Genomic DNA, 24,910 nt, shown 5'->3' on the forward strand with positions numbered 1-24,910 from the left:
TGTGAACAGATGGCCAAACATTAGGTACACGTACACCAACCACCACGAACAGCTCTCCGTCCAAAAGAGCTGCTAAATATCTCGAAGTGAGAGGATGGTTCCTCTCCTGCTTCTTAACTGGATTTGCATCGCCGTGAGCAGAAACTTCTTTTAACATGATCATGTGCCTCAGCAAAACAGGCTTACGCTAGTTGCACATCAGTTGTATGGCGAAAATTCTGACGCGTAGAGTCTTGTTTTCACATGGAAGAGAAGTCACCATCAGCTACTGATGCTCAGACTACGGGAATTGCATGGAAATGGTTCAGCACCTCTGGGTGATGTGGGGTCAACACGTCCTAACAAGCACATGGGCCTGACGACCGTGAACTTCCTTCACTTCTTCGTCCTCACAGACTAAACAAGTGAGAAACACGAATAGTGGGGAAAAAAGGAGACAGACTCCCATGGCAGCAGAAGCAATCTTAGGAGCCTTCATGCAAACCCTATTCCAGAAATTATCAGAAGCACTTCTTGATCACTTCAAATCTTGCAGGGGCATCCATGGCAAGCTGGAGAACCTTTCTCAAATTCTCTCTCAGTTGCAGGCCTTTCTCGATGATGCCGAGGTGAAGCAGCTGGCAGATGCGTCCGTGCGGGGATGGTTAGCAAAGCTGAAGGACGTCGCGTATGACGTTGACGATCTGCTGGACAGATATTCAGCCAAGATTATGTATCTGAAGCATAGGAAGATGAGACCTTCCACAAAGGCAAGTGTCAGTTCTCCTTCGTTCTTCTTGCATAGGAATCTCTACCAGTACAGGATAAAGCATAAGATTGACTGCATATTGGAGAGGTTAGATAAAATTGCAAAAGAACGCGACACCATTGGGCTCCAGATGTTAGGTGAAATGAGCAGGCGTGAGACCTCAGAGAGACCGCAGTCGAGTTCTCTTGTAGACAGCTCAGCTCTCTTTGGGAGGGAGGGAGACAGAGAGGAGATGGTGAGGCGGATGTTATCTGATAATGGACATAGTTCCTGCAATGTTTCTGTAGTTCCAGTTGTTGGCATGGGTGGGCTTGGTAAGACCACTCTTATGCAGATGGTGTACAATGATGACAGAGTGAAACAACACTTTGAACTAAGGATCTGGATCAACGTGTCTGAAAGTTTTGACGGGAGAAAGCTAACAGAAGAAACTCTCGAAGCTGCCGCCTATGACCAATCCTTTCCTAGCATCAGCGTTAACAGTGGACAGATAACCAACATGAATATGCTCCAGGAAACTCTCTCTGTTGTATTGCGGGGCAAGAGGTACTTGCTTGTCTTGGATGATGTCTGGAATGAAGACTATGATAAATGGCTCAGCTATAGAGCAGCCTTAATTTCAGGAGGGCTTGGAAGCAAGATAGTGGTAACATCGAGAAATGAGAATGTTGGGAGAATCATGGGAGGAATAGAGCCCTACAAGTTACAGCAACTATCGGATGATGATAGCTGGTCAATTTTCAAGAGCCATGCATTCAGGGATGGTGATTGCAGCACATATCCACAGTTGGAGTTGATAGGTAGGCAAATTGTGAAGAAGCTCAAGGGGTTGCCTCTGGCATCGAAAGCATTAGGGAGCCTCCTCTTTTGCAAAGCAGATGAAGCTGAGTGGAAGGACATACTAAGAAATGACATATGGGAGCTACCAGCAGACAAGAACAACATATTGCCAGCTCTGCGGCTAAGCTACAACCATTTACCACCACATCTCAAGCAGTGTTTTGCATTTTGTTCTGTATACCCCAAAGATTATATATTTATTAGAGAAAAGTTGATTAAGATTTGGCTAGCACTCGGTTTCATCAGGCAATCTGGAAAGAGGATACTGGAGGATTCTGGTAATGCATATTTTAATGAGCTAGTCAGCAGGTCTTTTTTTCAGCCCTTCAAGGAGAACTATGTGATGCATGATGCAATGCATGACCTTGCTACATCTGTTTCCATGGAGCACTGTGAACAATTTGAGTACGGGAAAAGATATGTCAATGCCACCAAGACCCGTCATCTTTCATTTGCATGCACCGGTGCCAGGAGCACGCATTTTGATCCACTCTACGGGTTTAGGAAGTTAAGGACACTAATTCTGATCCATGGATACAATTCTAAGATGTCTCGGTTCCCTGATGGTGTCTTTATGAAACTTCAGTTTCTTAGAGTTCTTGATATGCATGGAAGAGGTCTTAAAGAATTACCAGAGTCTATAGGGAATCTGAAACAACTTCGCTTCCTAGATCTCAGCAGTAATGAAATAAAAACATTACCAGCATCTATTGTTAAACTCTATAACTTGCAAATACTGAGGCTAATCAACTGCAGTTCACTAAGGGAAATGCCACAAGGCATCACTAAGCTCACTAATCTGCGTCACTTAGAGGGAAGTACAAGGCTACTGTCAAGGATACCTGGAATTGGAAATTTGATCTGCCTACAGGAATTAGAAGAATTTATTGTCTGGAAGCGTCTCGGACACAACATCACAGAGTTAAAAAACATGGATCAGTTGCAAGGAAAACTTACCATCCGTGGCCTCAACAATGTGGCTGATGAACAAGATGCAGTTTGTGCCAAGTTGAAAACCAAAGAACATCTTCGAGCTCTACACCTTATATGGGATGATGACTGCAAACTCACTCCTCCAAATCAGCAAGAAGTACTCGAAGGCCTTCAACCACATTCCGATCTAAAGGAGTTGATGATAAAAGGTTTTCCAGGGGCGAGGCTCCCAAGCTGGCTAGCTGGTTCGTTTCTTCCCAATCTGCAAACCATTCATATATGCAACTGCAGAAACACAGAGCTCCCACCTTTAGGCCAACTTCCCTTCCTAAAAAATCTCAATATAGCGGGAGCAACTGAGGTGACACAAATTGGACGCGAGTTCACAGGAATTGGCCAAATACAATGTTTTCCAGCGTTAGAAGAGCTTCTATTGGAAGATATGCCGAATCTGGAAGAGTGGATTTTTGATATTGCTGATCAGTTGTTCCCTCAATTAACTGAACTTGGTCTCATTAATTGCCCCAAGCTGAAGAAGTTACCCCCTGTTCCATCAACGCTTGCAACACTGAGGATTGATGAATCTGGACTCGAGTCACTTCCAGATCTTCAAAATGCAGCTTGTCCGTCTTCTCTAACATCTCTATACATCAATGGTTGCCCGAATCTAACATCTCTGCGTGTAGGCTTTCTTGCACACAATCCAATAGCCCTCAAGAGTCTAACAATTGCCCGTTGTGAAGAGCTCGTTTCATTGCCAGAAGAGTGTTTCTGTCCATTTAAATCACTTCAGATACTGCACATCTATGAGTGCCCTTGTTTGGTACCATGGACAGCTCTGGAGCGAGGCTTGCTTCCCACTTCAGTTGAAGAAATCCGTCTCATATCATGTGCTCTGCTAGCACCTGTACTTCTAAATGGCCTAAGTTACCTTCCTCGTCTCAAGCATTTTCAAATTGCTGACTGCCCTGATATCAGTAACTTTCCACCGGAGCGTTTACCTCACACACTTCAGTTCTTAGACATATCACGCTGTGATGACCTCCAATGGTTGGCTTCTAGTCTGTCTGAAGTCTCCTCCCTAGAAACATTGCACATCTCCAACTGTCTAGAGATTGAAGGCTTGCCAGAAGAAGGTCTGCCCAGTGGACTGAAGGAGCTTTACATCAAAGAATGCCCAAAACTTAAGCAACGATGTCAAGAAGGTGGGCAGGACCGACTCAAGATAGCTCACATCAGAGACATTGAGATTGATGGGGACGTTATTGTGGTTGAGCAGATATAGAAGGTGACATTTTCTTATAATGATATTGATGCTGCAATCATATATCTTATCCAATTTTAGTCTCTATATAGAAATTAATCTACTTTCAGTTGAAGACTGCAACTGTGACATAAAGTGATGAGAGCATGGATTTTTCATGAGCCATGATAATATTAAGTATTTATGATTCACACAGTTTTCTAGTTTTTATATGTCAAAAGTCACAGGGTGGTTAATCAAATTAGCAGGAATGGAATAAACTAGAGCATCAAAATACTAAAGATTACTGTAAGTTTGCTCCTTGACAAATTACTTGGCAGCTTGGTGATAGTATTAACCGCTACTTATAGTGATTAATGACCATACAAGTTTAATAGTGTACTAGAGAAATCACAAACCATGAAAAACAGCAGCCTTGTGAAGTTGAAGATATGTCGGATCCAAATCTGTATCAAGCGTATTAAAAACACTCAGGTGAATCATCCCACCTTCTACTTATCACCTTGAATCACTGCTTGAGTTAACTGAGGTGGCTTGGGAGAAGTCTAACTACATGTAGTCTCTTGTAGTTCGATCTGCTTCAACGATAAAATCTATCGAAAATAAATCTGAATTCAATGCAAGGCATGGTAGCGTCCATGCTTCATACGGTCTAGGAGGTTCCATATCAGAAAATTACAACAAAAAATTGGTTAAAACTAAACCACATTGTGACTATTTTTCTCCAGTTTTGCAATCTACCATCTTAACATCCAATTCATAGCACGGGCTCGAACTGAAATTGCCGTTTTGGTTGGCGCACTGGGGGTGAGGGTACTCACATGTTGGTGTCATGCAGAGTGGAGCGGACAATGCGCGAGGCAGAGCAAGGAGCGGCGGCGCAGGCGTACCGGCTGCTTCCTCCTTCCCGCCTCTCCTCCGACGAGGCCACGGCCGCACCCGCACGGTGGCCGGTGGCCGGTGGCGGTGGGGATGCGCCTCAGCAAGGCCCCTGGAAAATTACAAAAAGCACCCTGCTCGGCGCTCGCTACCCTACATACACCCTTTGGCCCCACCCTGGCAGCGAGCCATCATCTTTTCCCCAAACGAAGCTGCACGGCGGGTTTAGTAGGGTTTAGATTTCCCGCTTGGCTCAGGTCCGATGGAGGCGGCGGCGGAAGAGACCGGCGGCGCCGGCGGCCACACCACCGGCCGGAAGCTGGTGCCGTGGTCGAGCTGGGCGGAGTGGCGCTTCGTCCGCGACGCCATCTTCTCCCCCTACCCCGACCCCGACGCCGCTCTTCGCAGGGTAAGAAAACCATCTTCCCGTAACCTTGTGAAGGGCCGCAACAGCCGGACTGGAGGGCGCAAAATTTGACTGTTCCCTTCTGTGCAGATCGCGGCGTGGCGGAGCAGGGGCTGCCTCCCGATCCCCGTGGAGGTGACTGCAGCCCTCTTCGAGATAAGGCTGCGAGATCCCTTCTTCTCGTATGTTGTTTGACGCATAGTTCCAACCTATTCTCTGTTTGTGTGTCTTGGATTTGGGATGAAGTTGTATGTGACGGAAAATTTCCCTCTTAGGAATGGAGCTGCTTGGAATGGCAAGCTGGAGTCGGATGAGATGCTCGCCTTGCTGCACAGTATGGCAATCATTAGGTAAGGGAACTACTTGTGATACATTTTCCTTTATTTGTTGAACATTACTGTCGATTTACTTGGGGTGAAATGTGCTAGTGGCCTTAACGCGGTGCTTAGGGCATACTGCCTTTTATTGGGCGGGTTTGGATGCATGACACATCCTATTTTTCAAGCAGTTTAGGACAACAAGTTAGTATTATTGGGTTGATGGTTTTGAGGCTGTTTTCATATTCTCAATTTCGCATGTGGTCTAGATATTTCTCTGGAACAGGAGATTGTGATGAAAGAACATATAGTTTATTTAATGTGGTGCTTAGTATGACACATCCTGTTGTGCATGTAGTTTAGGATAATAAGTTAGCATTCTTGATTTGATGGTTTTGGGGATGTTTTCATATTTTCATGGCATCTGGGGATTATTCTGGAATAAGAGATGATGAAAGAACATAGTTTACTTCTGGAAATTGTTTGGAGCTTCATAATAGTTATTCTGATGTCGCAGTTGAACTAGCGGTTGCTAGAAGTCTAGAACTAACTTAGGAGTCAATATATTGTGGTCTTGTTTTTCCTGTTTCTCTATTTTCTTCCGGAATAGGAGAACGCCAAAATGGCACAAAAACTATCCAACCACCATAGTGACACTGACCAAAGTTTCTCTCCTTTAGTCCCTTTATTTGATTTTTTAGAATATATTATGTTGTTCTTTTTCCATATGATTCTTCGCCTCTTCGGCTCAATTTGTGGCTGTTGCCTGAACTGCGCTCATCTTTAAAGATTCTGTGAAAGAGAAGTTGTGAAAACTATATTGCTCTGTTTGGTAAATCTATCATACTTATAAAGGTTCATGTTGCTGGTTGTTTGTTCACTTCTTTTCTTGCCTTCCTCGTCTCAGCACTGGCAAGTGGGATCATGCAACCTACGGGCATAGCAGCATGCTACCGTCTCATCTTCTGCCCTGATAAACAAAAGCATGGATGTTAATTAATTTGACATATAACTTTAGTGAACTATGTTCCACATTGTCTTCTTTTGTTCCATAGCTTAGCATTGGTGTCTTACTAGTCAGATTAAAGTTAGATAAGTTTGGTCACTCAGCAGTTTCACATTTCCTCTCATATATTTGAAATGCAATAAACCATCTGTTTGTAACTTGATAAGAAAAACAGCTATTCAAACACACAAGTGTCTAAAAGCGGCTCAACAAGATAAGGTTATCATAATCCACAACCAGTGTCAAATGGGGCCTTCATTTAACTATGTATTGTTACGGTCAGTACCAGCCATCTGTCTCCGAGGAAAGAGTTCCCAACTTAGCACCATGTTATGAACAAGTACTTATTAAAAGTTCAATGCTAGATGCACATATTAACATTACTGAGAGTTCTTACTTTTATTATTTTGATTTCTGCACTATAGAGCTGAATAACTAATCAGATCAATAGCTGAATGTATGCATGAGTATGTATGGGGTTTACTTTGTGTGGGTGTACCTATTGTAGACTCCTAATGCATTGTTGCTACTTAAGTTAAAAAAATTGCAATACGATAAACTTGCATTTTCTACTTCTCTAATCTTATTCCCAGGCTTGTAAATGGTTTTTTGGGGCAACCACAAAAGAAAACTGGTCGTTCAATAGCTGAGTTAGCCGAGACTGTTGGGATACCGCGAATTCTTGTCGACATTCGTCATGGTTAGAATTTATTGTGTAATACAACTGGATTAATATGCACCATTGTAATTCAGTCCTAATAAAGATATTTACCGCATGCAGAGAGTTCACATCAAGACCTTCCCTCTCTGCGGTTGCTACATTTGGCAGCCATTAAGGTACAGTGAGTTGATTGATCAGCATATCTAAGACTTCCTGATAGCTAGTTATTTTATTTACATACTGGATGTTGGCTTTTGGAATTAAAATAAATAACATAAATTTAGAGTTCCATGTATACGCTGCTCTGATCTTTAACTAATTTAGATTACTTTCAGGCATTTGACTGGGTGAAGTGTAATTACTGGGATTCTCAGACTAAGGCTATTCCTGATGCTCGACTAGAACTAAGCTCTGTATTGCATGACATCACTAAAATTCTGAAGGACAAAGATACCGAAAATGCAAAACCAGGTTCCAAAAGGAAACGTGAGTATTGTCATCTGGTAGCATGAAATGTGAAGCTTGCACTTGGACTTATTCTGTATCTTTGGGACTGGGTTGTCAGAGATAGATTTTCTCTCCTCTGGTTTGCACTCAGATTTTTCTGCATTCAAAAGAGACTGATGCTTTCTCTATTACTAGGATGCTAGCCAACTCGGGATTGAGTTACTTACATCTTCCATTAATCTCAACTGCTCAAAAGTATTGTATCTGTTAATACTGGAATAACTGTGCTTGTAGTCATTTGTTTGCCATCTATTGATATGATTTGTGAATATTCTCGAGTTAATTTGTTTTACAGTACTTACGAAAGAAAGAATCATGTGTAGTTAGCTATGTCAGAATCATTGATAATTACGACTGTCTACTTTTTCTGGATGGTTAAACTGTCTCTCAACGCAATGTATCTTCATGACCAAGATATGTTGGTGTTAATTAAGTTTCTTCTAAATTGCAGGTTCCAAAAAACATATTTTATATGCCATTAAAAAAGTACTCCGACTATATTATACATGTCCCTCTGAGGTTGTCTCAGTTCTTTTGGAGTTTTTGCAATTGGATTCCCCAGAAATGTCTGAAAACAGTGATGTGCATCAAACTGATAGTTTGGATGCAAATTACACATCTGGTGCTCAAACTCAAATACCAATGGGAGATATGAAAACTATTATAACAAAACTATCAGAAAAAGAACCAAGAGTGCTTCTTGACATACTGAAGTCTGTGATTGCAATGATTGAGACGACGGACGTCCTCGAATGCAAAGGTACTGCACTTAGAGGGGTGACCTGTTTTCAAATTTCTAACGATCTCTGCGACCTTATTTCCTTTATACGAAAAGGTTTTCCATGTTTTATTTTATTTTATTTTTCAGACTTGATGCTAGTATTTCAATTTCAGGGCTCTTGTAGTTTTGTTTGTACAGATATACTGGTCTTATTAGTTTCATTATATGTGTAGGTGAATTATATGCATGCCTGCCTGCTGAGTCGCCAACAACGAAAAACTTGTGCTCCTGGGTTCTATGGATTGTCACAAGCATAAAAGAGTTGAAGGATTCCGGCCGTATTGGACTTGTCCACGAGATAGGAGTACTTTCTTCGGACAAGAACTCTGTCCCTCGTTTCTGTCTAGCAAAACTTCTGCAGAAGTTCTTGAATTTGTCTGTTATAGGTGAAAGATGCATTGCAGATGCAGCACTACTGCTGATTGAGATGGCCGGCAGTAATAACATGAAGGAGAAATTGAGGAAGCTTCCTACGTTGTCCCTGCAGAAGTCACCAAAAGATCGTGCCCTCATTGAATCCAGAATCATTGTCAATGGTCAAGAATCAGTTGAAAGCGCATCAGAGAAGCTGGAAATGTTCAAGTTGCAGTTGAGGAAACCGGATAATGCGTGTTTAGCAGAAGATGGCACCGAGGGGACTTTAAATACAAGCATGCCAGTGAAACGTAATCGGTGGTCTATAGCAAAGTCCTGGACCCCCTGTCCTTTAGGGATGATACCTTGTTCATATAGTTCAACTGCTGTTCTTCCTTCCCTTGATGTCGTCGATCATGAACTGAAGGATGTGACAGCAGAGCATGGCATTTCTGAGCATGATGGTCAGACCGAAATGTTTGACTCTTATTCGCAGCCTGAGCAGCAGCTGTATAATGAGGGTGTTCAGGAAATATCAATACCACAACCAGAAGATGAGATTTGTGATATGCCAGAAGTGACGTCTCCTCTGAGGGGTGCATTACTGGTTGGTGGCGTGTGGAAAAAGGTGACTGAAGAAGAGTTGCTCTCCATAAAGTCAAGTATGAAAATTTTGTTGTAATATTGACTAGTTATTCTCCCCTCAGTATTCAAACAGGTTTGTTCTGTAAACGAGCAAATGATAAGCTTTAAATGGGGTATGGACTATGGAAAACCCTCTTCAACCAGTTTTGCTTAGTGTCATCACTATCTGGTATCAATTGCAGAACTTTTTCGCCATGAGTATGTAAATACGTGTCTGTGCTTCACCAACACTGGTGGCGGGTTTGGTAGCCTGCATGGTAATTTGAGCCCAGCCAGGCAATGCCATGGTGGGCATGGCACATGGAATGGACCATGTGTGTAGCTTGTTTGGTAGACTGCACGGACGGTGGTCGTATGGGTTGGGCTACTACCCCCATTAAGTTTGGTTGGCTGTTCATCCTCCTTTTGGCCCTTCTATTGCAAAATAATCTTGTTTGCTTGCCCACGTGAAGCATGTTATGGTCACTTGTACAACATTTGGTGATGTTATCATGAGTGATTCGGTTTTCTGGCATTTCAGTTCTTACATTACACCATTGGCAAAAAGGTATCAGAATTTCATCGTTACACTTTCACCATCAACTACGAACTAAATTCCAGAAAATCGAATAACTTATCACATATTAGCTTGATTCTTTTGAACTTATCTTTGTTAGTCTCACTAGATTTGAGCATATCATAGAGCATGTATTCAAACTTCCTCTTTTCCTCCTTAGCCTTCTTTTCATCATCCCATTTTTTCTACCTTTACCTTTATAATCTTTGCTTGATATTTCTGCATCTACTTCAACATATCAACTTCATCATTCAACGTTTTCCTCTCCTTCTCCCCGAATTCCTTAGCAGTTGTAGTGTTGTCCTTACCCCTAGCCAAGTTTTGCTCCACAACCCTTTTCTCAGCTTCATCCATGAATTTCTTCACATCAACTAAGAGACTAAAGTAATTTTTCTTATATTGTTCATATCATCAGCTAGCTCCTTCACCAACTTTGCATTGTCAACCCTCTCGTCCATTCTTGCACGTATGCTGTCATGATACATTCCCCGAAGTAAATATAAACACACAGGCCATTTGCAACTGCCATTTGGTACATGGCCCCTTCGGCTCAAGTCGTGCCGCCGCTAGGCTCGAGGAAGGGGACTGGAGCGAGATGCTCTCCATATGTTTCGATCGGTTCTAGTTCGATTGGGTCAGCTTTGGTTCCATCAGTTATTGAGGGGTATTCTAGTCAACGGGAAAAAAGTGACGGAAGAACCTAACGCCACAAATGGTAGTGTCATTCTAGGAAAGAAATGAAGTTTAGATGTCAAATTGGGAAGAAAAAATTCCAGTGTCGAATAAGTAAGAAAATTTTAAGGTAGTGCCAAATAAGGAATTTTTCAAACTCATATAGACATGCTCGCCAACCACCAAGGAACACAACAGCCTTAATGGCATACTAGCTATCAACAAGAACATATTATTCCGGTTACCACCGAGAAATTTTTATGCCGGACGAGATACACCAGTATTACATAATTTTCTCGATTTAAAGAATTTGATTAAATTTAGACAAATCTATAAACTCGTTTGAAAAATCTCGGACAATATCATGATAGGTATTTTTTTTGCAATCCAGAAAAACATTGTTACCAACACAAACTGCTTAGGTAACGGGGGATTAGGGCCGCAGAAGTATTGAGTTCGAGCGAATTAGATTTGGCTCACGTCAGCTCATACAAATATTCAAGTCAGGTCATAATAAGTCAAGTTAAAGTCGATCTCGAGATAGTTTTGAGCTAAGAAAATACGTTAATTTCTTAATTTTGCTTGCATATAAAAGGAACAAAAATACCATGTGCAACATATAGAAGGAATAAACTGTCCTTCTATAGCTTAACCAAATCTAATTCAAATTAGAAGGAACAAATCTCATGAACAACATATAAGGTAATACTTTTTTTACATTTTTTCATTATATAACAAAATTATTATACATGATTATAATTTTTTGAGTTGTCGAGCTAAATCGAGGGAGCTAGTGTTGGCTCAAGAGTGTTACAATCGAGTTATATAATACACTTATACTCGGCTCATTTGTTTTCGAATCGAGCTGAAGAAAGAGTCGAGCCATTCAAAGTCTCAAGCATATATGTCGCAGTCGTAATGAGGTTACTGGTTCTTGAATATCAAAGAGAAGTGCAGGTAAGTTGTCCGCACTTGGTGCTGAAATTCCCGATGCATCTTATTCTAGTTTACATCCAACTAGCCACGGATGACAGTGAAATCTCTTTCTTCACTTCTTGCTCGTCCATTTCTAACATCGAGCCCCACTCTTCACGTTCCTCGCTCGATTATCCTCTTTACCTCACGTTTGTTCTTATTATTTCACTCTAATACGCTCAACGAGTAGGAAATTTATATCCCCATGGTTCCGGGTGCATGTTCTGTTCTTTAAACTCATTGTTGTCCTGTCCACGATTTTCACCAGATAGCTTTAATGTTGCATGTTAAGAAGTGAGCTTCCCCTAATTAGCATCTTGTGTAGTGTAATCATATATTGTACTATAGTAGTATATTATTAAGATCACTTCTGCTCTGATACACCCTTATTTTTTGAAAGAGGTAATTAATACCCAATAGTTACACAGACCGTCGAGACTAGTGTAACTCTTCATATTAAAGGGCATGGTGATCAGGATTATTTTTGTGACACCCATATGGATAACGACCCAGGTATCATGTAATGGCTCCAACATAAGATTTCAATGTTGCATAAGGCTACCCTGATCATTATGATTGACACCACAGATCCAGACCGTCCTGAATGCGGCATCGATTTTCGATGACCTACCGTCACTATTTTTCTTTGGGAGGGAAAAATTGCCACGGAGTGCAGTGAGTTCAGATAGAATAGTTGAGCATTGAAAGCCTAAATAATAAACCAATTCGATCTTAAATAATAAACCAACTCATTCACCCTAGCAAATCTTGGTGCCATACATCTAAATAATAAACCAATTCGATCTTAAAAATATGAACTTTCAAAGTTAGTTATCTGAATAGGTATTTAATGGAGATTCACCGTCTTCACCCCTGAGAAACGATCTGAGACGCAAATGCAATCAGGCACTCTGGTTTCTTTTCAATGGAAATACAGTCAAGGAACGCTAGAGCAAAGACTGATACATCATTCAATAAAAAAAGACGTCAATTCCTGATACTTAATTTTATTTTATCAGAAATTGACGTCTTTAAGGAAGACATATTTTAAACAGTGAAAAAAAAAAACTAATGCGAGACCCTAGGTATTGATACCGGATTGGCTATCTCCGACGGAGGTAGTTGGCTGGAAGCCTCCACGCTATGAAAGCGTTCACGACATACATAACTTCAGGGATACTAAGGCGTTTACTTCAGGTCGCTGTGATCAGCTTCCACGTCCGTATTAGCTGGAGAGCTAGCTATGCTTGATGGATTCTTGCTGGATGCGCTTCAGTGTCCAAGCCGGCTAATCCTCGAAAAGGGCCCGATTTGCTGATTACAGAAGTAATCTGCAGCCTTTGTTCGTTGTTCCTATTTTTTTACTGCATTCAATGATAGGGTGTCAAGGTGGGGTCTCGGTGAAATTTTACTTATAGTGTATTTTGCTTTTTTAGTTTAAACTCTAGTATCAAAATGTAGACTACAAAAAGCAAAATACACTAAAGGTGGGATGTAGGTGGGACCTCACCTGACAACTTGGTTCAATGAGTATTACCGGAGGGATACATGCATACAACCCTTTTATTTGAACCTGGATTTTTCTTGAAATTGGCTTTCGCCCGCTATATCAATATAGCAACCACAATACAATAAGCATGCTAGACCCGTTATTCTTTTCCTCCCGTGGTCTCTCCTCTCAACCGCCGCCTTAACCCTAGCCGCCTCCAGTTCATCCTCCTCCATAGATTGGTTCCCCCTCCTCCGGTCGGCTTCGCCGGCGTCAGGAGTAGTGGGGAACCCGATCTATGCGTGGAGTTTCGAATAAAAGTATTGTTTTCATTAGGTTATGTTAGAATTTTGGTTGCCGTCTTCTTGTTGGTTTCCTCTCAATGGAGATGGCATCGTCTGCAATAAGTGATCTCCGGCCTTTCGTTCGGCGACGAGATCTTCTTCCCGGCGTCAATGGTGGTGTTGAACAATCACAATTTTCTAGGTATGGGTCTTCGGATCTTGCTTCGCCAGATCGATTTTGGATCTTTTGTCGTTGTTGCCGCGAGGAGGATTATCCTCGCAGTTTTTGTTCCAGCTGCTACGTCCTCGACAATGGTGATTCGTACTCTCGGCTCTCCATCGACGACGACAGAGCTAGTTGGTTATTATTCCCTGATATACTGGTGTTGGTACTCTTGCCGATATTGTATGACTGCTTTAATGGTTGCGTGTGTGCACGCAGCCTTGGCATTGCGGTTCAAAAAATTATGGGAGAACTTTCGTTGGTATCTACAGGTCTATGGTTCGTTATCTATCTTTGGCCGCCTTCAGAAGAGTACAAGATTGTGTTCTGGAAGAAGAAAGAAATTGAAGACCTCGAAGATTTGTTACTATCTTTTAGACTTTATTTTGTAATTGTTGCTATGAATATATGTGGTATTGATTGTCAAAAAAAAAAAGCATGCTAGACCCACAACATAACCAAGCTCAAAAAAACTATGAAGCAAATATAACTGTTGTAAAATACGTTGTTCACCCTTTTCAGTTTTGGGAAGGGTTGTACCGAATCATACTCTTTCTTCTTCTCCAACAAAAGATTCATACTCATGTTAATACCGTCGTTTGAGGCAAAACTTTGCGGTTGAAGGAAAATTGTACCAATGGGAGGTGGGAAATAGATCATGAATATAGATGGCCATGAAAAATGGGATATACTTCATACTCTAGGGGGGGAACCATATCCTCATAGAACACTTCACGAAAGTGACATACAAATATTTTGTATTCCGATACATTGAAAAAGAAGCTATACAACACCAATATGGAATCTGAATAAGGCCAATCTTCAACAATTGTACTCACCTTGGGCCCATTGTACTACGTGTACCGATCGTCTAGCAGAAACTCTACCCTGCTCTAATGATCTCCGGGAATCATCTCCACGTATTGTTCCGGTCACCGTGCGGTCTCTCACACGTGCGATGGTGGATCGACTCACCGCATAATCCCGAGCCCTCGTCACAGTAGCTAGGTAGCTAGCAGCTCACAGATGATGCGTGCATACACAAAGGAAGAAGAAGCGACTCTCTTGGTTCACTGATCTGCCCAAAATTCTGATGCATTCCATTCCTATGTGTACAATAATAAGGCACCCCTATGCAGTTCTAGCTTCATGGATAATCTCGCTGCTCCAGTCCTCCTAGAGCAAACAAAGCCCTTATTACAAAACAATGTGGTAGCTTCTTTCCTCTCGTTTAACTCGTGGCATATAAAGATGACGGAATATGTATTCGTGTGGATACACCGAGTAACTCCGTCTACACTGGTCACCCACTCACCCAGCTGGCCATTGTGGCCAGCTATCATGATATCTATATCTCAGAGGAAATTAGCTAGTGCATATTACACCGTACCTGTTCACGTACGTTGGTGTTCGAAAACATGAATGAAACATGCCTAGTATGCAATAATCTCATGAAAAATTATTAATTTTTAGTTAGATGACACAAGTCAGAAATGTCGAGAATGTTTTTCAGTTAACGCTAGAAGGTTCAACTTATGTTCTTTCATTTCTTGATGTCATCGACCATGCATGAAATATAGGATGAGACAACAGAACATGGAAATTTTGAGTATGATGGCCAGACAAAAATTATGGATGTAAGTGGTTGATCATTAGGGTACCCTCTACCCTCTTTAGTTCAAAAAATAAACTAATTTGATGATGTAATGGATAAGTTAGTTTAATTTTTGGACAAAATGATAAAAGAGTACGCTAATAGTGGACCACTTACATCACTAACAAAATGTTTGATTCGCACACTAAGGAAGCAGCTAAATAATGAGAGAATTCAAGAAATATCAATACCACCGCCTCAAAATAAGATTCTTTTGATATGCCAGAAGTGACCTTTCTTCCAAGGGGTACATTACTGGGTGGTGGCGTGTTGGAAAAGGTGATCAAAGAAGAGTTGCTCTCCATAAAGTCGGAGAATGCATGGAAAATTCACACGGACGATATCCAATCCACTACAGATTCCTAAGAGCATCTCCAGCCGTTGAGACTTCCATGCCGAAATCCGGCGCTATTTTCCGTCGGATGGATGTATTTTTTTTTGGCCTAGGAGGCTCATTTTCCCAGCGGCGAGCCCATAGTTGCCTGCTAACGCTCACCCACCGCGTACATAGCAACGGTGCAGTCGCCGGGAAGGAGAACCGTCGGAGTGGCATCGACGCATTGAACCGATGTAATGGTCTGGCGAGCCCAAACGCCTCGTCGGGAACCGTCGCAGTGGCCTCGACGCGAGAACCGCCGTAATGGAGCACGAACTCCGCGGAAGAGCAACCGCCGCTCTCTTTGTCGATAGACCTACATATACGCTTTCCAATGGCCGACGCCATTCATCTCTTCTCTCCTCACCATTCTCTGTCAGCATGAGCAATCTCTCTTTGCCATCAGACATCGACAGCGAGGGGAAATCACCTGGATGATGCCATTGGTGGGACCGAGCTGTAACGCCTAACAACAACGATTCCCCGCCGCCGGGCAGCGACGAGGAATGGGATGCCGATGAGGAGGAGGACGAAGAGGCCGAGGAGCAGGCCGAGGAAGAGGCTGAGGAGGAGGAGGAGGAGGAGGAGGAGGAGGAGGAGGAGGAGGAGGAGGAGGAGGAGGAGGAGGAGGAGGAGGAGGAAGAGGCTAAGGACGCGGCGGCCCGGGCGAAGGCGCAGGCGGATGCGAAGGCAAAGGCGAATGCGCAGCCGGCGAGCACCTTCGACGACGAGGAGGACACAACTTCCTCCGACACGTCGAAGGACACCGGCTCTTCGGAGGAGGTGACGAGCCAGAAGCGTCACCGTGAGGACGATGAGGCGGGGCCATCTAGGAAGAAGAAGTAGTTTAATTTTGTTTCAAAGTTTTTATATGTATTTTTTATGTTTTTTTGAAGTTTTATATGTAATTTGTCTATGTTGCACCACTTAGTTTGTTCAAAGCTTTCGTTGGACGAGGGTATTGCTGTAGAACTACAAATTTCTTCTAAAATTTCCCCCCAAACGCACGTGTGCCGTATCTCGGGAAGACGATGTGACGAGGACGACGATATGACTTTGTCGCCGACAAGTCGGGGCCACCAGACGATTCCCGCGCTTTTCTCTCGTCCGGAGTCCCCGAGCGCTCCCCGGGGGGCCGGTGTTGACATGGGTTCACCGGATGGATGAAAGGCCAAATCCGGGCGAAAACGAGGATCCGGAGGCGCGACTGGGCCGTTTTCATCCATTTGGATTGAAAAAAGGCGTCCTGGGGCCTTCCCCGGGAGACGGCTGGAGAGCAGAACCTCACAGAATCAACTAAATTCACACGGAGGAGGCAATAATTTTATATAAACAGAAACAAAATCAAAACCATTTTAATTAGATCTGGGTTCATACACAAAATTGGCAGTTGATTCACCATCTTATGCATAGCAGATAGGCCAAAAGATTTATCCGAAACCAGACTTTCAAGGATACGTCATGGAGAGACGTATCGGTTTCATAGAAGAAAATGGCCAGAAGGCCAGCGTTACAACACACTCTAGGCACAGGTGTCACGGAGTGCAATCCCACGCTGCAGCTAGGCAGCACACACACGCTACGGAACTACTCGCGACATCTCTACTTATCCACTACTGCGAGCGCGTCCTTGAACAACCCAACAGCTCTCCGGAGCTCGGCCTCATCGGAGATCCGTGCTAACACCGCAACTTTCAGGGGGGCGCACCCTCGAAAACCACGTTGTTTCGGTGGCGCCAGAGGCACCAGCAGACAAGCGTGATCCCTCTCCAGAGATCCCGGTCCTTCCCCGGGCCGCCCCGCTTTCCTTGTAACCAGCGGACAAAGCGGGTGTTTGCTTGCGGCATCCAACCGAGCTTTCCCCACCATCGCAGGCAAACGGACCAGACCTCTCACGCCAAAACACATCCCATCAGCAGATGGTCCAGAGACTCCTCTACCTGATCATAGAATGGGCACGCCGCCGGATGTGGTAGGCCCCGTCTGCTCAGCCTGTCGGCGTCCAACATCTGTTCCTTGCCGCTAACTAGAGAAAGACCATGTAGTTCGGTGGGGCTCGAGAACGCTAGATCTGTAGCTCTCCAGCCATCTCTATTCTGGCACTGAACATCGCACGATAGCAAGATCGTGCAGAATAGGAATAGCTGTTGTCCCATTCCCAACGAAAGACGTCCTCCACACCCTTAGAGAGGGCAACATCTGCCAGTCGGTCTGCCACTTGGAAAAACTCCCTAATCGCCGGCGCCTCTAGGTCCGGGAAGATGTCATCCAGCCATCCTCCCAACAGTACGTCATGCACCCTCCGCACATGCACCCTCCGCAGCCTAAGGGCGCGCTTTGGCACCGCCGCAAACAGATTCAGCGCAATATCCCGCAATCGTCCATCTGACAACCACTTATCAATCCAAAACAAGGTGGACTTTCCGTCCCCAAAAACCAGAGACTTTCATGGTTGGGATGGGGCAACTATGGAGAGGGCCTGCTTTTGATCGGAATTGAGTCTACGCCATGCGCTCGAAAGGAGCCAACCCATTGCGCTTGGGAAGATTGGGTGTGGAGAGCGACCGGGAGGGGAGAGGCGGTGACGTATGGTGTACTCGGTACTTCGCATTAGGGGAAAGAGCACCTCCAGCCGTTTGAGGCCCCCAGACCGAAATCCAGACTTAACAAACACCGGATTGGATGAAAAAAGGGCGTGGGTGGCAACATTTCCCCAGTCGCACCCCGGCATTTGCCCATCAGCGGGGATAGTTTCAAAAAATCGTCTTCCTGCTACACAAAAGCATCGCCCAATAGTTCGGCGATCGGATCAGCCACATACCGACGATGGAAACAGAAACTAGGCGATAACAGGCACATCGGCGGTCCCTTCCTGCGCCTTGTCTGCCGTGGAATCGGGCGGCGATGCATCATTGGCCGTCGGTGTCACAACGGCGGGAGTGGACGTCGAAGGGGAGGACGAAGCAGTCGACGGAGGCCGGAGGATATCTTAGCGATGGGCGTCGTACCAAGCCCTCGTCTCCTCGTCCTTCTTGTCGTCGTTGCCGCCGATCAGGAACGCCAGGTCGGTGTTCCTCTTCTTCACCATGGAGGTTGCCTTTAGCAAGGCGATCCGGACGCCCTGGTTAGCGAGCATCTCCTTCCACCGCACATAGTACTTGTCGTCCCTCCCGGCGGCTGATTCGTCTCCAATGTATCTATAATTTCTGATGTTCCATGCTTGTTTTATGACAATACCTACATGTTTTGCTCGCACTTTATAATGTTTTTATGCGTTTTCCGGAACTAACCTATTAACAAGATGTCGAAGTGCCAGTTCCTGTTTTCTGCTGTTTTTGGTTCCAGAAAGGCTGTTCGGGCAATATTCTCGGAATTCGACGAAACGAAGACAAAACATCATAATTCACCGAGACGGACCAGGATACCGAAGGGGAGTCAGAGGGGAGGCCTGGGGCCCCCAGACCATAGGCCGGCGCGGCCTGGAGGGGGGCACGCTACCCTATGGGGTGGGACCCCCAGGCGCTCTCCTGCGCCGCCTCTTCGCCTATATAAGCCCTTTCGACCTAAAAACGTGATACGAATTGACGAAACTCCAGAAAGACTCCAGGGGCGCCGCCGCCATCGCGAAACTCCAATTCGGGGGACAGAAGTCTCTGTTCCGGCACCTTGCCGGGACGGGGAAGTGCCCCCGGAAGCCATCTCCATCAACGCCACCGCCTCCATCATGCTCCGTGAGTAGTTCCCCCATGGACTACGGGTTCTAGGTGTAGCTAGTTGGTACTCTCTCTCCCATGTACTTCAATACAATGATCTTATGAGCTGCCTTACATGATTGAGATTCATCTGATGTAATCGGTGTTGTGTTTGTTGGGATCCGATGGATTGTTACATTATGATTAGTCTATCTATAAAGTTTGTGAAGTTATTGTTGCTGCAAGCTTGTTGTGTTTAATGCTTGTCACTAGGACCCGAGTGGCATGATCTTAGATTTAAGCTCTATACTTATTGCTTAGATTGTATCTACAAGTTGTTTGCACGTGTCTATGTCCGGAACCCGAGGCCTCGCAGTGACAGAGCAATCGGGATAACTGGAGGGGAAGGCGTAGGTATGAGGATCACATGTTTTCACCAAGTGTTAATGCTTTGCTCCGGTGCTCTATTAAAAGGAGTACCTTAATTGCCAGTAGATTTCCTAGAGGCCCGGCTGCCACCGGCTGGTAGGACAAAAGATGTTGTACAAGTTTCTCATTGCGAGCACGTATGACTATATATGGAAAACATGCCTACATGATTAATAATCTTGATGTTCTGTCTTAATGCTATTTCAATGCTATCAATTGCCCAACTGTAATTTGTTCACCCAACACTTGTTATTGGAGAGTTACCACTAGTGTAGATAGATGGGAACCCCGGTCCATCTCTCATCATCATATACTCGTTCTACATGTCATTGGAAGTAGTATCAACTATTTTCTGGTGCCATTGCCTCTGTGTTACTATTACTCGTTGCTGTGTTACTGTTACTACTCGCTCTCATATTACCGCTGCTTTCACATCACCCCTGTTACTAGTGCTTTTTCAGGTGCAGCTGAATTGACAACTCAGTTGTTAAGGCTTATAAGTATTCTTTACCTCCCCTTGTGTCGAATCAATAAATTTGGGTTTTACTTCTCTCGAAGACTGTTGCGATCCCCTATACTTGTGGGTTATCAAGACTATTTTCTGGCGCCGTTGCCGGGGAGGCATAGCTCTACTCATAAGTTCACTTGGGGAGTACACTCTACCTCTCTCTCTGTTTTATTTTATTTTGTTTTGCTTAGTTTACTTTTGTCTAGTTTATTTGTGCTTAGTTTATTTCTGTCTAGTATTATTTTGCTTAGTTTATTCTTGTCTAGTTTGTTTTTGTCTTGTTTTATTTTCCCTATATACCCGAAAATCCATAAAAATTTTAAAAACCGAAAAATTAAAAACTGTTGCTATGGGAGAACCTACAACCTATTTGGAGCTTATAGAATTATATAATAATTATAGAGAATCAAGAACGGGAAAAGTTATGAGTGCTGTGATAGAAAAATTGAATGCAATTGCTAAAATCTTGCTTAAACGCCATGATATAAACTGTTGCTCTAAACAGGATACTAAACATCTGAAATTTCAATGTGGCTTTAGTGAAGAAGTTTTAATTAAGAACTATAATTGGAATAGCTATATTCATTTTGGGTTCGAAGAAGTAGAACAATTTGTTTTGTTTATGGGAGCTTCTGAGATCGAATCCTTCATTGCTAAAAATTATGAAACTTGTGTTGTTTGTAAGGACCTTAAAGATTATGTCTCTTCTATCCTTAATTTTTGCATAGAAAGCTACAGTGATAATCCTTATATCATTGATTATAAATAGAGACTCATTAATGCACAAGAATGCACTCACAATTTGCAGGAACCGGTGAAAGAAGAAATTGATGAACCTGAAAGCTCATTGGATGAAAAAGAAGAGGAGAGTGATGAACAAAAGGAGGAAGAATGGATTAGCTACCCATGCCAACCTTCTAATGAGAGTAACACTTTATCTCTTACGCTATTTGATTGTCCTCCTTGCTTACCAAAGGCGGATTCTCTTGAAATATTCCCTATGAGTAAAACTTGTGAGAATAATTATGCTACTGTTATCTATGATAATCCATGCTACTTTGATAAATCTTATGATAATGCTTTGTTTGTGCCTGATGTCGAAATGCATGGTACTAAAGAGTTTTGCTTAGCAAATGTTTATGATAAATCTCTAGATGATGGTCCTATGTTACTTGATAATATCAATTGTACTACTAATGAAAATGGGATTGGAGAGATCTTGACATTATCTAGGAGTCCCATATCTCTTGAGAATGATCAATCATCTTGTTATATTATTGATAAAAGTGGGTTTGAAAGTTTTAATCCTATTATTTCTGAGCTTGATAAAAATTATGTGTTTATGGATCATGAAAAGCATGCTTTATGTGATAGTTATATTGTTGAGTTTGCTCATGAAGCTACTGAAAATTATTATGAGAGAGGAAAATATGGTTGTAGAAATTTGCATGGTACTAAAACACCTCTCTACATGCTGAAAATTTTGAAGTTACTCTTGTTTTATCTTCCTATGCTTGTCACTTTGTTATTCATGAATTTATTTGTGTACAAGATTCCTATTCATAGGAAAAGGGTTAGACTCAAATGTGTTTCTTATTTTCTTTTGATGCTCTCTTTTGCTTCAACTCTTATTTCTTGCGAGTGCATCATTAAAATTGCTGAGCCCATCTTAATGGCTATAAAGAAAGCACTTCTTGGGAGATAACCCATGTGTTTATTTTGCTACTGTTTTGTTGTGTTTCGGAAGTTGTTACTACTGTAGCAACCTCTCCTTATCTTTATTTTATTGCAATGTTGTGCCAAGTGAAGTCTCTAATAGAAGGTTGATGCTAGATTTGGATTTCTGCGTAGAAACAGATTTCTTGCTGTCACGAATTTGGGTAGGATTCTCTGTAGGTAACTCAGAAAAATCTGCCAATTTACGTGAGTGATCCTCAGATGTGTACGCAGCTTTCATTAGTTTTGAGTTTTCTGATTTGAGCAACGGAAGTACCTCTTTAAAAATCGTCTTTACTGGCTGTTCTGTTTTGACAGATTCTGTCTCTGTTTTTTGCATTGTCTCTTGTGGACTTTAAGTGAGGCTTTCTAGACGTGGAGAGCTGTAGCTAATGTTTTATTGAGTTCTTGCAATATGTCACTACAGGGCCAAGGTGGATTAAAGTTTTTTTTTGAGTACTAACCCCTCTAATGAAGTTAATGAGAAGTTTGGTGTGAAGGAAGTTTTCAAGGGTCAAGAGAGGAGGATGATATATGATCAAGAAGAGTGAAAAGTCTAAGCTTGGGGATGCCCCCGTGGTTCATCCCCGCATATTTCAAGAAGACTCAAGCGTCTAAGCTTGGGGATGCCCAAGGCATCCCCTTCTTCATCAACTTATCAGGTTTCTTCTATTGAAACTATATTTTTATTCGGTCACATCTTATGTGCTTTACTTGGAGCGTCTATGTGTTTTTATTTTTGTTTATGTTTGAATAAATTCGGATCCTAGCAATCCTTGTTTGGGAGAGAGACACGCTCCGCTTTTTCATATGAACACTTGTATTTTTCGCTCTTACTTTTAATGTTCAATGACAAAAGTTGGAAGCTATTGCACTTATTGTTATTTGGTTGGAAACAGAAAATGCTTCATATTGTCTTGGATAATTTGATACTTGGCAATTGTTTTGAGCTCTCAAGTAGATCATGTTTCTCTTGCATCATGTAGTTTGAACCTATTAGTGGAGAACTACCGTAGAGCTTGTTGAAATTGGTTTGCATGATTGGTCTCTCTAAGGTCTAGATATTTTCTGGTAAAAGTGTTTGAGCAACAAGGAAGACATTGTAGAGTTTTATAATGCTTGCAATATGTTCTTATGTAAGTTTTGTCTGTACCGGTTCATACTTGTGTTTGCTTCAAACAACCTTGCTAGCCAAAGCCTTGTACTGAGAGGAAATGCTTCTCGTGCATCCAAAACCTTGAGCCAAAACCTATGCCATGTGTGTCCACCATACCTACCTACTATGTGGTATTTTCTGCCATTCCAAGTAAATATTTCATGTGCTACCTTTAAACAATTCAAAACTTTATTATCTCTTATTTGTGTCAATGTTTTATAGCTCATGAGGAAGTATGTGGAGTTTTATCTTTCGATCTTGTTGGGCAGCTTTCACCAATGGACTAGTGGCTTCATCCGCTTATCCAATAATTTTGCAAAAAGAGCTGGCAACGGGGTTCCCAGCCCCAATTAATTAACCTTCATTAATAATTCTCTTCACATGTTTTGCCCTGATTCATCTAAGCAACTTAATTTTGCAAATAGACACTCCTTCATGGTATGTGAATGTTGGAAGGCACCCGAGGATTCGGTTAGCCATGGCTTGTGTAAGCAAAAGGTTGGGAGGAGTGTCAACCATAAATAAAACTAAAGTACATGTGTAAACAAAAGAGAAGAAGGATGATCTACCTTGCTGGTAGAGATAACGTCCTTCATGGGAGCCGCTCTTTGAAGGTCTGTTTGATGAGGTGGTTAGAGTGCCCACTACCATTCGTTGACAACAACAAACACCTCTCAAAACTTTACTTTTATGCTCTCTATATGATTTCAAAACTTAAAAAGCTCTAGCACATGATTTAATCCCTGCTTCCCTCTGCGAAGGGCCATTCTTTTACTTTATGTTGAGTCAGTTTACCTACTTCCTTCCATCTTAGAAGTAAACACTTGTGTCAACTGTGCATTGATTCTTACATACTTGCTTATTTGCATTCATCATATTACTTTGTGTTGACAATTATCCATGAGATATGCATGTTGAAAGTTGAAAGCAACTCGCTGAAACTTAAATCTTCCTCTCGTGTTGCTTCAATGCCTTTACTTTGAATTTATTGCTTTATGAGTTAACTCTTATGCAAGACTTTTGATGCTTGTCTTGAAAGTACTATTCATGAAAAGTCTTGCTATATGTTATCTATTTGTTAGCAAATATAGATCGTTGCCTTGAGTCACTTTATTCATCTCATATGCTTTACAATAGTATGATCAAGGTTATGTAAGTAGCATGTCACTACATAAATTATTCTTTTTATCGTTTACCTACTCGAGGACGAGTAGGAACTAAGCTTGGGGATGCTTGATACGTCTCCAACGTATCTATAATTTCTGATGTTCCATGCTTGTTTTATGACAATACCTACATGTTTTGCTCGCACTTTATAATGTTTTTATGCGTTTTCCGGAACTAACCTATTAACAAGATGCCGAAGTGCCGGTCTCTGTTTTCTGATGTTTTTGGTTCCAGAAAGGCTGTTCGGGCAATATTCTCGGAATTCGACGAAACGAAGACAAAACATCATAATTCACCGAGACGGACCAGGACACCGAAGGGGAGTCAGAGGGGAGGCCTGGGGCCCCCAGACCATAGGCCGGCGCAACCTGGAGGGGGGGCGTGCCGCCCTATGGGGTGGGACCCCCAGGCGCCCTCCTGCGCCGCCTCTTCGCCTATATAAACCCTTTCGACCTAAAAACGCGATACGAATTGACGAAACTCCAGAAAGACTCCAGGGGCGCCGTCGCCATCGCGAAACTCCAATTCGGGGGACAGAAGTCTCTGTTCCGGCACCCTGTCGGGACGGGGAAGTGCCCCCGGAAGCCATCTCCATCAACGCCACCGCCTCCATCATTGTAATATCCCAGGTATTGGGGTTACAAAAAATAGAGGAAACAGATGTGTGCATTA

General features: G+C 42.9%; 2 protein-coding genes across 2 annotated transcripts; both read left to right on the plus strand.

The window, feature by feature from the left end:
* Positions 1 to 209: 209 nt before the first annotated feature.
* Positions 210 to 4,679, plus strand: LOC124668329 (disease resistance protein RGA2-like). The gene is made up of 2 exons (XM_047205492.1): positions 210 to 3,809; positions 4,624 to 4,679. The coding sequence occupies exon 1, from the start codon at positions 447 to 449 to the stop codon at positions 3,804 to 3,806; it is 3,360 nt and encodes a 1,119-aa protein (XP_047061448.1). The 5' UTR covers positions 210 to 446; the 3' UTR covers positions 3,807 to 3,809; positions 4,624 to 4,679.
* A 238-nt stretch (positions 4,680 to 4,917) lies between these two features.
* Positions 4,918 to 9,484, plus strand: LOC124661041. Its single transcript, XM_047198900.1, has 8 exons — positions 4,918 to 5,073; positions 5,161 to 5,252; positions 5,346 to 5,420; positions 6,987 to 7,093; positions 7,175 to 7,230; positions 7,390 to 7,540; positions 8,013 to 8,321; positions 8,516 to 9,484. The coding sequence occupies exons 1-8, from the start codon at positions 4,927 to 4,929 to the stop codon at positions 9,376 to 9,378; spliced, it is 1,800 nt and encodes a 599-aa protein (XP_047054856.1). The 5' UTR covers positions 4,918 to 4,926; the 3' UTR covers positions 9,379 to 9,484.
* The last annotated feature ends 15,426 nt before the right edge of the window (positions 9,485 to 24,910 follow it).

Source organism: Lolium rigidum, chromosome 6 (assembly GCF_022539505.1).
Source record: "Lolium rigidum isolate FL_2022 chromosome 6, APGP_CSIRO_Lrig_0.1, whole genome shotgun sequence".
Taxonomy (NCBI): domain Eukaryota; kingdom Viridiplantae; phylum Streptophyta; class Magnoliopsida; order Poales; family Poaceae; genus Lolium; species Lolium rigidum.

Coding starts and splice junctions, on each gene's coding strand:
- LOC124668329 (XM_047205492.1), top strand. CDS start 447: ATGGCAGCAGAAGCAATCTTAGGAGCCTTCATGCAAACCCTATTCCAG.
- LOC124661041 (XM_047198900.1), top strand. CDS start 4,927: ATGGAGGCGGCGGCGGAAGAGACCGGCGGCGCCGGCGGCCACACCACC. Junction 5,074..5,160: donor CCGACGCCGCTCTTCGCAGG/GTAAGAAAACCA, acceptor CCTTCTGTGCAG/ATCGCGGCGTGGCGGAGCAG. Junction 7,231..7,389: donor TACATTTGGCAGCCATTAAG/GTACAGTGAGTT, acceptor GATTACTTTCAG/GCATTTGACTGGGTGAAGTG.